Source organism: Adiantum capillus-veneris, chromosome 13 (genome assembly GCF_014529385.1).
Source record: "Adiantum capillus-veneris isolate H3 chromosome 13, ASM1452938v2, whole genome shotgun sequence".
NCBI classification, from domain to species: domain Eukaryota; kingdom Viridiplantae; phylum Streptophyta; class Polypodiopsida; order Polypodiales; family Pteridaceae; genus Adiantum; species Adiantum capillus-veneris.
The window spans coordinates 63773615-63787787 of record NC_140943.1 but is presented as its reverse complement, the minus strand read 5'-3'; the positions used below and the strand labels follow the sequence as shown (position 1 = coordinate 63787787).

At 40.6% G+C, this 14173-nt stretch overlaps 1 protein-coding gene across 1 annotated transcript; it reads right to left on the bottom strand.

Annotated features, from left to right (window-relative positions):
* Positions 1 to 12412: 12412 nt before the first annotated feature.
* On the bottom strand, positions 12413 to 13984 carry LOC147444140 (uncharacterized). The gene is made up of 2 exons (XM_086526855.1): positions 13827 to 13984; positions 12413 to 13704 (listed from the first exon to the last, which is right to left on the bottom strand). Exons 1-2 carry the CDS (start codon positions 13964 to 13966, stop codon positions 12852 to 12854), a joined length of 993 nt encoding a protein of 330 aa, XP_086382981.1. The 5' UTR covers positions 13967 to 13984; the 3' UTR covers positions 12413 to 12851.
* Between the last annotated feature and the right edge of the window lie 189 nt (positions 13985 to 14173).

Sequence of the window (14173 nt, the reverse complement as noted above, 5' to 3'; positions counted from 1 at the left end):
TGCATGAAGCTTTCCATCTTCATTACATCACCTAGGTCACAAGGAACACAAAGATTGTATTGTATCAAGTCTCTCTTGATGGGAGAATCTATAATACAAATGCCATTTGGAAGGGGGACTGGCTCCAAGTAAATATTGTCCTCGACTATTGTCACGTTCTCTAATTCTCTCTCTCTTGCAAAAGTATTGTTCATGCCAAGTTAATTAAGTACTATGTTTATGTTGCTACCATCAATTAAGTTCACCCTCTATGTTCTCAAAGTAATCTTGCAAAAATACTAACTCTAATTATGCTATCCTCAAAGTTCATAGGCCATTTCCATTACATTGGTATTAGAGCATTTGGTTTCTCTTTTCTTACTTAAGAAGAGAGGTCCTTAAGTAGCCTATTATTGGTTGATTTTGTTCATTATATTACACTAAGTGGGACTAGGATCTATTATCAGTTTTGTTGAACCCACTATGTGAGATATGGTGCACACCTCGGGAGCTTTGGTCTTAATAATGGGCCATTTTTAGACTTGCCTACGGCTTTACCATTATTGATCCATAAGAAGTCCGGAAGGAGCTATCCCTCGGCGATACTTCTATGCTAGACCCACCCCACTTCTCTCAATAATTAACCAATTCGAGCCGTGGGTGTAGATACTTAAGTGCTTATTTTCAAAGGCTAAGAGGAGTAGCAACTAAGGTTTTGAATTGCCAAAGAATACACTACGTAAACACATAAGTATAATTAGCATGGCTAGCAATAACCAAAAGAGTAGAATGAACATTGATAACTTTGATTTTGCACATGAAGGTGCTAATGATGATGCCCCCATGTTTATCAATTATCTTGTTACTAGGTTGCATCAAGCTATGGGCAACCCTACTTTGTAAGCCGAAGTTACTCAACAACTTGGTGCTTATGGGATTTCTCTTGCTCTCCAAGAGAAGAGAGAGCTTAGGAGGACTCTTGATAAGACCCCCAAAAGAAGACTCTCTCCCATACAAGAGGAGGAATCCAAAGAACAAGAAAGTAATGAATCTCTAAGTTCCTCTGAATATGTGGCTCCACGAAGACGGCGGTCTAAATGATCGCCAAGCGGTGAAGCCCCAAAGACATGGAAAACTCTACGAGTTTCCATCATGAAGCAATTCCTTGCAAGCGATGCAAAGGACAAAGTACTTACCGAATGGCACAATTTGAAGCTTCTCTCACATGAGTCTATTCACAAATATATAATGGAAATGGCCTATGAACTCTGAGAATAACGAAATTAAGATAATTAGGGTGAGCATTTTTGTGAGATTACTTTGAGAACATAGAGGGTGAACTTAATTGATGGAGCCGGTCCCCCCCTCCAAAAGGCGTTTGTATTATAAATTCTCCCATCAAGAGAGACTTGATACAATACAATCTTTGTGTTCCTTGTGACCTGGGTGATGCAATCAAGATGGAAAGCTTCATGCATCACAAGCATAACATAAACTTTGCAAAAAACATTAACTATCCCAAGGCCTCAAACACCTTCGAAGGTGGAATGAGCTAGCGAGGAATGAGGGTAGGGAAGAGGAAGAAGAATCATCCATAGGAGAAAGAAATAGTTTCTTACTTATCATCACTCTTCTTGTTTAACATAGCATAATAGCATAGTAACAAAGATGAAGAAGATGGCAAGCTTAAGCATTGAAGCATGGCTCTTGGTTGGATTTGTATTCCATAGCCAAGAGTGTTGGTGTAAACTCTCAACTTCTCAACAAGGTTGGAGAAGGAGATGAAGGTCTTGTACTTTGCACTCCACACAATGACTGTGTGTGTGTGTGTGTGTGTGTGTGTGTGTGTGTGGGGGAGAGTATAGCCCCCCTCTCATGCTTGGTCCACCCCTCTCTCTCTCTCTCTCTCTCTCTCTCTCTCTCTTTCTCTCTCTCTCTCTCTCTCTAGTAATATTTAATTATATCATTTGGGACATGTGTCCTCTTTTTTCTCTTTGACAAAAAGGACTTAATTACTTATTTTTATGCATCTAAATTCTCAGTGGACCCCTTTAAAGCCTATCCAATAGGATTCAAGCACATTATGAGGGCCACATGTGGAGAATTTTGCCATGTGTCTTTTATGCTTCTTAAGTCGTTTGGTTTGAATTGAACACTTCAAGGTGATTTAGTCAATCAAGCATGGAAACCGTTTATGCCTCTTGAAAGTTTATCATTGAATTGAGCACTTCAAGAACCTTAGTCATTTTAAGCATTAAAATCACCTCAAACTTTAGCGAGGCTCTCACAAACACTTTAAGCACTTTAGTTAGCAAGCCGACAAGCACCTCATGTTTGGGTAGGGTTCCCACCTCAAGGTCAGCCCTAGCTTGCCTAAGGTGAAAGGAATTTTTTAACACTAACTTTTGGAGGTCTTTAATGAAGCTAACCCTAAGGTCTTTAAGCTCCATTAGGTAGCATTGCACTTTAGCAGACCATCTCTCATTCGGACCCCTTTAACCTTGGCCTCCTATTGAGACAGATCCATAAGCATGTCTATACTCTAACCCTTGTTCTCGTTTATTCTCCCACATTAAATAATCAGTTTAATATAAGAAAATAATTTGGGTTGGTTAGATTTTAGATTTTATGACATTACCTCTCTCTTGAAATCATAGTCGTCTTCGACTCTGAGGTAGAAAAGACATAGTCTTAGTCATTAGTCTACGTTTCCTAGCAGGTAGATGATCCCTTTTCACCCTGCGACATCATTCTAGAATGGATGACTAGTCCATTTGTTGCTTGGGAGACGTAGCTGACCACAAGCATGTCTTCTCTTTAGTCCATATCAGACTCCCAAAGTAGAGTGATAAATTCTACTTGGTGTTTGAGTGACGTCGTCATCGCAAACATGATTCTAAGCATGCATACTATTTAAATTTGTGCATAAAAGAGGATTAGTCTTATAAGACAAAAACATTGTTCATTTAGAAAGCATTTACATTTGCTTACTCTAGTGCAACATTGTAAGCATTGACAAGGTTCATACTATCCTTAAGTTGTATTCCTTGCATCCATCTAGCATCTTCAAAGGGATAATTTTTTAGCTTAATAAGATACCGTCAAATAATCTTATCATGTCGTAGTACTGCTATCCTTCATACCCGAAGGATAGCTTTGGGTTGTAGCACCTCTTCTTGGTCTTTTATTTTTGGAGGGTCTTCAATAATTGGTTCTCTTGGTGGCTCTCCTTTGTAGGGCTGAAGTAGGCTCACATGAAAAGCATTGTGTATGAGCCAATGGTTGGGAAACTTGAGTTGATAAACCATGTCATTGATTGGCTTCAAGATTTGAAAAGGACCATAGTATCTTTTCGCTAATTTAGCATAATACTTTTGATGGTCCGTATGATTTTTGCCCATTGTTTTCCTCAATCAAGCCTTGGGAAACTTAAGTAAGACCCAATCATTTTCTTTGAATGTTAAGGCCCTTCTGTGCTTGTCAATAGAATCTTTTTGACTTTGTTGAGAGATGGATATAGCCTTCTTAACCTTTTGAAATATTCTTGGAGGTCGCGGCTATACTCATGCGAAGATCTTCTCATGTACTTTAAGTAGCAAGGGACTTTTAGGTCTTCCATATATGATCTCAAAAAGTGCTTTTCATGTAGTAGTATGGACAATATTATTGTACACATACTCTACAAGAGGTAAGTACTTCTCCCATTGTGATCGTTGATCTACTTCTATAGCATAAGTCTTTAGTAGATCGAGTATTGTAACATTGGCTATCTTACTTTGGCCATCCGTTTGTGGGTGGTAGGCCAAAGAGAAATTCAATCTTGTACCTAGATTTTTAAAGAGATCTTTCCCAAAATTATTGGTCATTCTAAGATCTCTATCTGACACGATGAATGTTGGTAATCCATGGTGTTTGAAAATCTGAGATATGAAGATGGTTGCCATTTAGTGTGCCTTAATAGTCTTTTTGACAAGAACAAAATGTGCTTGCTTGCTAAACCTGTCGACTATTATCCATATTCCCGTATTTCCATGGATAGACTTGGGTAATTCAAAGATAAAATCCATGGATATACTCTCCCATGGTGAATTAGGGATTCTCAATGGCTGGACTAATCGAGGTTTCTTCCCTCTATCATACTTACTCTTTTGGCATACCACACATTTTGAAACATACTCTTGTATGTCCACTTTCATAGTAGGCGAATAGAAGTACGTCTCTACTCCTCGAAGAGTAGGTTGAATGCCTCTATGCCCCGCATAGGGAGGAGCATGAGATTCATACATGACTTTCTCACGAAGGGAGTGGGTAACACATAGCCTATTGCCATGGAGAATGTCATAAAATACAATATCTAGCTTCACCAAATGATTTTCTCATATTAAACTAATCACTTAATATGGAAAGATAAAAGGGGAACAAGAGTTAGGATATAGATATGTGCTTCTAGACCTATCTCAATAGGGGACCAAAAGAAGAAATGGTTGGATGTCAATAGGGGTATAAAAGGAGACTGACTACCAAAGAGCAATGTGCAATAAGTGCTTTTAGATTTACCTGAGCAAGGGACCAAGAGGAGAGATGGTTACATCTCAATGGGGGTCCAAAAGGAGGTAGTGTATCAAAGAGTACCATGCATCTACTCGAGAATAAAAGACCTTAGGGGTAGCTTCATTAAAGACCTCCAAAAGTTAGTGTTAAAAAGTCCTTTGACTTAAGCAAGATAGGGCTGATCTTGAGGTGGGAACCTAGTGAAGCACGTTGCTACCCTGAATCATCCTATAAACTCCTACAAATATGCCCAGTAGTTCCTCACCAAGAAACTGTGTATCCGTCCCATAATCCCTCATGTGTCTTTCTTTCTCCAACATTCCATTATTGTCTTGTTTTTAGCTAGATAACCCTTTGCAAGATTTTCTTTTTGGTTCACCATTTGGAAAGATATTTGGGTACACCTCTTGGACAAATGGTTCTCCCTATAGTTTGGAAGTCTCTGGCGTTTCACGTACTAACGCTTTATGCTCCTTCAGGTCCAAGGGTTGGATCGCTCTCACACACCATTGTCTCCATCTCGATGATGTGGAAGTAGCCACAGTGATCAACTATTACTAAAAGACATAGCATTTGAAAGCTAGCATGTATGGACCAAACAATTATAACAACATGAGGATTATTAGGTATCCGATGGGCGCCACACGATCATTGTACAACTTTCTCTTTTCTAGGAGACATGGAGAAATGAATAACTGTACTTTCTTTTGTCTCCTCATCCAATTTTTTGGGATAAGCGCAACTTGGACGCTTTTGTGTGAACCTCCTCTTGAGGTATTTGTAGCTATCCACAACATATGTAATTTGGAGCTTAAGAAAATATCCAATTTATTGAAGATATTCTACTAGACAAAATGTGTTATAACCTCCAGAATATATGGCTTTGTAGAAAGTCTATTTAAAGGCTACTCTTTGAATAAGCAAACTCGCTCTCTCGTGTATAGAAACTGGGAATTCTCTCTCTTGAATTGATTGTCAACCCAATCAACACCTACCCATCGTAAATAACATTGTTGCTTCATCAACAATTTTACTTTTGTTCCACCATAAATAGAAACCTTGAGCTTATCAACAGTGATAGCAATATAAATTCCTACACTAGCAAGAATAAGTCTCGTCCATCATTAATGCAATTGCTTGAGAATATGGTGTTGGGCATGGCGCTTTTATTTTTCTTCACTTTTATTCTATGCTTTCTTTACTAAAAGAGATAGTATTTCAAGTCCTGATGCTCTATGCTTACTGGTGTTTGAGGGCCAAGGTGATGAAGGTATGCTTGATGAGGACATCGAGATTTGTTAGGGGAGGGGTGTTACATGCTCCAAGCTCGAGGTTATCTCGAGACCTAGCACCTCTGTCCTAGACCTTTACTCGAGCTCGCTTACCGACGCCTTGAGGGCTACGAGCTGACAAGAGGCCTTTAATATGGTCAGGCCTCTTGTGGGAACATGTATCGAGGAGGGCTCACCAAGTACCTTTTGCTTGTATTTTGCAATGAAGTCGCCTACCGGCCGATAGTTAATACTCCGGCCACCTACCAGCCGTTTGGCGATCGTTGCTCAAATCCACCAGATGAAAGAGAAGAAGCTCTGATTATGTGCTCAAACTGAACACATGTCAGACTTCTTGAATGGCCAATCGTTTAGCTAAAGGATTAAAAAAAGGACTATCAATCTATGTTATAAGGCTCATTAAACCAAAAACAAAATCAAAAGGATCAGAGTGTGAATGGCTAAACGAATAACATGACATTTTTCCAAAGGAATTCACAAATCTTCCCCCACTTATGGAACTAGTGGCACGAGATCAAGCTCATTCTTGGCGTCCAACCAATAGCAAGGGCCCCCTACAAGATGTCACCTATCAATCCATAGAACTGAAGAACCAGCTGACATAACTTTTAGAACAAGGCTTTATCAGACCTAGTGTCTCTCCTTGGGGTGCTCCTGTACTCTTCCAAAGGAAGAAGGATGTGACATTAACACTTTGCATAGATTTCAAAGGGTTAAATTAATGCACCATCAAGAATAAGTACCCGTTGCCTCACATCGACAAGCTACTTGATTGAATTGGTAGTGCCAAATATATCTCCAAGACCTATCTTAAATCAGGCTACTACCAAGTTGGAATAAAAAAGGAGGACATTCCTAAAATAACTTTCACAGGAGTTCAAAAATATAATAGATGAGCTTGCATGAGATCAAGCAATGGATTAAGGGTTAGCTTTGAGAGAGGTTATTAGATGGACGAGTTTTGTGATGGACATGGAGGCAAGATTACTTGTCACTATTGAGGACAACCACCCATTTATTTGCATACATGTCTACCAATGTGTATAGGGAGAAGACCATCATCATACAATTTTGATGCCCCTCTTCATGGAAAATACATAGGGTTATCAAAGGCCTAAACATGAGTTGTGTGTGTGTGTGTGTGTGTGTGTGTGTGTGAGAGAGAGAGAGAGAGAGAGAGAGAGAGAGAGAGAGAGAGACAGAGATAGATTTTATTATCGTCCTCAGAGGTCAAATATGACCTATGGGACCAAAGTTACATGTCATGTAGTATGTGTATGGCTGATGAGTGACTCTTGATGCTCCAAAATTGTGGTGATGAGAGTCGCAATCGAGAGCCCACATTGTGGCCAGGAGAGGAAAGTGTGTAGGTCTAAGTCATGGTTGAAAATGTGAGAGAATCAAGTTCGGATGTGACCAAAAGATGAGCACTTTAGTAGTGTGTGGTACTCAGACTCTCGCACTTGCAATACGCATAATGTGCACATTTTATTTGATTCTTCTCCCATTGCCCCAATGTCCTGTCTCGCATCGAAGGAAATGGGAGCTAAGTTGAATGGTTGCGATAGTGAGTATCGCCGACAAGGGGATAGGCTCAAGCATGTAAGTGTGAGTACGGTTTCCTCTTTCAGCGAAGAACATGGTTTTGTAGTTGGGGGATGGGTGGTGTAATGTATGAAGCGTGACCCACTGAATTTCTCCCAAGACATAATACATTGGCATTGTAGAAAAGCTTCATTCACTTGGGGTCAATTGAAGCATCTCCCAAACCACTGCTTTATGTCTTGTATCCATCATGTGCTCAAGATCTTGCTTTTATGCGTCTTTTGAACTTTTTTGCATGCTTCCCATGCAATTGTAGGAAGTCGATGTGAGGGATTTTGACACATCTTTATCATGTACTCCACAACCCTTTCCATGCTTATAACCTCAATTGGAAGAAATTCCCACTCAAGAAGTAGGAGCACATATGGTGTTTGTGTCTTAACTTGGAGAAAGTTTGTAAGAAAACACTTTTGGACATTCTCAAACTCTTTCCAAGTAGACTTTGAGATGAGAGAGAGAGAGAGAGAGAGAGAGAGAGAGAGAGAGAGAGAGAGAGAGAGATTTACACACACATAAATGGCCATTTTGTGCAATACATGATAGCTTTGTCACTTTCTAGTGGGCATTAATGCTTCTTCATTATGGAGCTACACAGGCAAGTTAATGCTTTAGAACCCACAAAGCCATAGTAGAAATACACATATGAGACATCTTACTAGCTGAAAGTTACTTCTTTTTTTTGAGTATTCGTTAGATTATTTTGACCAATGCCTACTATTGGTATTGTACACTATAACTTCAACAATATCCATCCATAATTGGCATCTTGGCCTTGCATGTTGTGCTAACAAGGTCAGAGTGGCTCTTGAGTCAAATATTCTCCTTGCAATTGACTTGAATGTTAAGGCGTTCCGTGAATGCTTGAAATTTTTTACGACCGTTGAGTTAGTTCAAACTGTTCAATTATCGAATTGGGTGCTTAGTATCGAACAAATAAAGACTAATTCAAATGGGTGAGTCATCTCTTTAGAAAAGGGCATTCTCTCTAGTGTGCAAGAAAGTCTTTTTTCCTAGATGGCTAGGTTTCCTTACCAGTTTCGCTTCCCTTTACCTTGGCTTACAACTAGCTAATCTCCATTTTCAATCGGCTGAAGACTAAGCTGAGGCAAACCTTTCTCAAACTAAGCTTGTTCTCAAACATCACTACTGTATATTATGTTTCAATCCAACATCAACAATCAATCATGATAATTTTAGGCACTCAATAGAAGGAATGCCACCCTATTTAAGTCAATCTACCTCCCCCCCCCCCCAGCGCAAGAGATTTTGAATTAGAAGAGAAAAAAAAATTACAAGGGGCGCAGCACCTGAAGCTGCAGTATGCCGAACGGGCTGAGTTCGAACAAGAAAATTTACAAGGGGGCCAGCAACTCAGGCTACCTTTGCACAAAGCACACAGACCCATGCCTTTATTGAGCCAAGGCACTATAAGAACCCATTGAAAGCCTTTTTTAAAGGCTAGGAGCATCCTAGCACCTTTTTTAGTGGTAGCATCATCCACCTCACACATGATCCTAGTAGTTCCTTGCAGGTTGACTTGCCTTTCCAAATTTCCACCATATTGTTCCACCATGCAAGAAAACTATAATAGATGTTAGCAAACCTAAACCAATCTCTCTATAGAACCTTTGATTAATTAAAGACAAGGATTTACATCACTTATGAAAAAACATGGTCCATGACATGGCAATTGTGTGTCTCAAAACCCAAATAGAACGGAAAGAAAAGCTCATCTTCCGTCTGCAAACACTCCTGAGTCCAAATCAACTTTGAAAAGAAAACCCTTAACTTAATATACAACGTATTCAAGCTATTCTGCTTGTACGATCCCTTTATAAATTGAATGTGTGTCAACATCACATGAATGTTTACCAAACTCTCTTTCTAGCATGCAAAAACAAGGTGAGGAGTCACAGAGGCTACTGAAGATAAGGTGTAGGGAAAGGTCCTTTAGTGACCTTTTCTCGTAAATATTGCGACCCATAGAGGCGTAGAGCCAATGGTGGGAGCAATAATTACGGAGGGAAAGGTCACTAAAGGACCTTTCCTAGACATCAAGGTCCAAGGGAAAGGGGCCAAGATGTGTTGCTGTGCTCTTTAAAACCCAATCCACTGCGTACAATACAATACACAATCCCTGACAAGCATTGATGTGTTCTGCAATTAATTGCAATGATTACCATGCAAATTATCACTGCTGATGTGGTAAAAATCTGACCGCTTTCTGCAAAAATTTCGGCAACTAATGGACACTAGAGTGGCTAAGATCTTCTACCCCTCGAGCTTGGACCTTGACGAAAAGATGAGAGTTATGGGGAGTAGATCTAAATGAGTGCTTACAATCACATATCATTTTCATTGTGTGTTAATATATAATTGTATGTTCATTGTACACACATAATTAGAAATGCCTTAAACAAGAAGATGAAAGGCACATATTAGCATTTTACAACAAAATGAAATGAAAAAGAAGTAAAATAAAAGCAATAAAATAAAGGGATCCAATGTAAAATTAAAACAAAAAAATATTTCAATGCTTTCATAAAAAAAGTAGGTTGAATAAGCATAAAAAAAGAACTTTTTAATGCTTTCATTAAAAAAATAAGCATAAAAAATAATAAAACAATTTTTCAATGAAAAAACTCTTTCACAAATTAAAATATGAAGAAAACGTCATTGAGTCAATACTTCACATCAAGAGATCAAACTTCTATAATGCACTCCTTGTTCGCTAAGGCCTTTCTGAGCAAGCCAAAAAGCATTCTACCCTAGAAGGTTTGGGCGACCACAAAGACCTTTTTGAGCAAGCCAAAAAACATTCTACCCTGGAAGGTATGGGCAAAAAACGTGTGCATGGCCAATGAAGAGGTTTGATGTGAATCAAGGGTGACCTTGGGTGCATTCAAATTGTGCACCCCCCCCCCCTTGCATGCATCTACTCCTTTTCCACCTTCATGCCAATCACACATGAAGCCCATGAAGGAAAGAAAACTTCTAACCCTATGCTTTCCACGAATTGCAAGACTTCATGTGGCTACGACTTTGGCTACTCCTTGCTGGGGTTGTGTGTTTATCATTTACCCGCGATTGGCGCTATAAAGTGCTTAGCATAGCGTCTCGTCCAAGGGGGAGAGGCCGCCTGACTTTGCAACATGTCCAAAAACTTTCTTCTTCACAACCAATGCTTTGATGCCAACACAGAGGTGTACCTGGCAACTCACCCTTGCTCCAGGTAGCCTAAATCACACCTTTGAGGAACTGAATCTCCACCTAGCATGTATCTAAGCAACTACCAAAAAGAAAAACCTTGTCTTGCTTGGTGGCCCTTGAAGATGGTGTTAAATAAAGTTGTAAGTGTTTTTGAACAATGAAACAATCTACTAGATGTGAAATTGGAAGTGGGCCATCGTGGCAATAATGTACGAGAGACATTGTCTTGAGCAACACTATATATACAGAAATGAAGATGGTGTTGATTTAAATAAAGCTACAAGTATTTCAAAGATAAGCAATCTACTAGATGTGAAATTTGGAAGTGGACATATATGTGAGATCTTTCACCATGCAAGAGACATGTTTCTTCACACTGCATGGTCCAACCTCTAGACAATGCAATAATTTCAAACCATGACCTTGCATATGGACCGTGGGCTAGTTTCAATATGGTTGTAGCTCGCTCCATAGCTCATTGACACTTGGATTGTAGTCTTGTAGATCTTGAGATCCTCATATTGAGACCTAGTATGGTAGAAACAAGGAAATATATAGTTTGACGTCAATTATTTAGGAATAAAGTAAAGATGCACAAGATGCATTCACTACTCTTATACATTACATACATTGGCTAGCAATCGTATGCAAAGAATTGTTTGTCTAATTACTATGTACAGTTTTTCATCGACATCGAGTGTGTACTAGTGGAAATAACATGTAAGCTAAAGGAAACACTATGAAATTTTAAAACAAGAAAATGGATACAACGCTTTACTGATATGGGTTTCTTGTATAGGTGTTTTTAGATTGTCCAAGCTACATGTTGATGTTTAAGTCAAGCTTTGTTAGGGGAGGGGCCTCAACTTTAAGTGCCACGGGGTCTCAACCATGGGATCAATGACTCTTGTGCAAAATCAAAGGCGCACGTAAATCTCGGCCGTCGACGGGTAAAAATTAAACGCAGGATCCCGAGTTTAGTTTTTATGTCGAGATCCCGAGTTTACCTTCAAATAGATGTGACATCACATCTATTTCAATGAGGCGCACACGGACATGTTGGTCAGGGCATGTGCCCCTCAAGCTGATGGTGAGGGTTCAAAACTTGGTTGGGGAAGCGAGAAGTCCCGAGATTAGATCTCCACAGGTCCATGTGGCTGACCTTCCGAGATTAGTTTTTCGAAATATAAACTCGGGATCCCAAGTTTATATTTAATCGATCAACGGTCTAGATCGATCGCCATCTCGCCTTTCAAATGGGACCATTGATCCCATGCATTGGGACCCCGTGGCACTTAAAGGGGCGGAGGGAGGGGTGTTACATGTCTCCAAGCTCGAGGCTATCTCGAGACCTATCACCTTTGTCCGAGACCTTTACTCAAGTTCGCTTACCGACGCCTCAAGGACTACGAGCCGACAAGAGGCCTTTAATATGGTCAGCCCCCTTGTGGGAACATGTATGGAGGAGGGCTCACCAAGAACCTTTTGCTTGTATTTTGCAATGAAGTCGCCTACCGGCCAATATCTTCCTGCGCTTAATACTCCGGCCACCTGAACACAGGTGAGACTTCTTGAACGGCTTTATGTGCTCAAGCTATCTGTCCTGTTTTTCAGCGATGCAAAGGGAAGACCTCTCTCCAAATGCAATCACCTTCAAGGCCTGTGTCCTTACGCAAGTCCGTCACATGGTGGTGTGAATTCACGATGAGATTGGACAGTTTGAAGTTTTGTTGCATAGGCAAGCTGATTTTCCTGCTTTCAGGTAATAAACTGCACATTCAGTTACTTTCAGTCATACTTGCCAAAAAAGGGCCATAACTAGATTACATAAAAGAGATGTCTTAGTTCTTAGTACAAAAAGTTGAATATCTGACACAGCATGGTCTTTCACAGTGGCAAGATAATTTAAGATGGTGCAGATTATTTTCGCAAGGTGGTTCTGTTCTCTGCGGTTTGAATTGCCATAAGTGTTCTGGGTGATGGGTAACGTGGATGTGTAAGCTTATATAGGCTAGCTAAAACAAGGCGGCAGACACTCTCAACTCAAGTTTGGTCTCAATCCCTAACACAACAAGGCTGATGCAAAAGGCCTATCTACCTTGGTTCCAATGTGCATTGAGGACACCCACATACTTGTTGGCTCAAATTTTGCATCTACCCGAAAAATGGAGATAAGCAGTCAATGAAGGTGTGCATGTATGACTTGTGACTTATTCATAGGTCATGGTTGAAACGGCCGAGCCCAACACGGTCGCTAAATGCAGAGTAAGTACTTCCATCAATGGTGGAATGGGTATTTCCTTCAGCAGGGGCATGGTTCTGCCCTCCCACAGTTGCTTTGCAATCAGGACATTTTGAGACTTGCATTGGCCCTCCACACTCTCCTACGACGTAGAAATGCCCATTTGGGCACTGGTACCAATGCCCCCTTCCCCCTACGTCTTTCATCATCGCCTCCACCACCTCCATTCGGCTCTGTCTTTCTGCCTTTGCTAGCTGCAATGTCTCCTTTGCCTCTTTGTTACTGGGTTCCTCCTTTAAAACAATTTCACACGCCCTTGTTGCAGCATCGAACTTGGTCATGTTTGACAGCGCCTTGGCCCATTGCACAAGAGCCCTCATTGCCAGCTTTTTGTCGGCTTCACGAGCAATCGGTGGCTGACATGCTGTAGTCTGTTGAATCACATTTCTCACCTTGGTCACCGTCCTAGGAAGGAATGAATTACCCCAGAACGCCTTCCCAGTATCGATTTCATTGATTGCACATCTTAATGGGCTATGTTGCACAACAAGTTGGAAGAAGTGGATGCCTTCCTTGAATTGACTTTGCAAACATAATGCAGTACCTAATCCCAAGTAGGCATCGAAATTTTCCCTGTTACTGTCAATTGCAGCCACAAATTTGTCAACGGCTTCGTCATATGCTTTACGTTGTAGCAGCTTGATGCCTTGATTAGTGATGTCAAACTGGAGGATTGGCTTTTTCACTTCTTCAATCTGGTAAAGTTTAGTTTTCACCTGATTGCCATAGCGCAGTGACCTCCTGACTGAAGTTCTGCACTCAGGGCTGCATGTTTTTTTTTCGAAGAAAAAAAGGACAAATATTAGAACAGGTCGCAAAAGAGCCGAAGATTCAAAGAGACCCACCATGTCTAGAAGTTCTAGTAATTTCAAAGGTAAGATGTATACCATTGCTTTGGGGAAATGCCATTTGTGCCGGATCCACTTTGCTCGGTGTGCATCCAGGTATCAAGACCACTGACTTCAAAAACATGACCACAATCTTGCAGCTCCACAAATCGGTCTGATTCGTCGAACTCGTCCATCATCAACAGCGAAATTGTGTCTTTAAAACCAGGCGTGCAGTGTCTACAGATAGATGGGCAGGGCTCACCACATAATCCGAGGCAAAGATGCCCACACTGTAAGGTTTCCTTACATGGCTCATCACAGCAAGGTCGGTCACAAAGTTCATGGCAGAGTAGGTCACAAGCAAGATGCGTGCATGACCATTGACATGGCTCCATGCAAGGAAC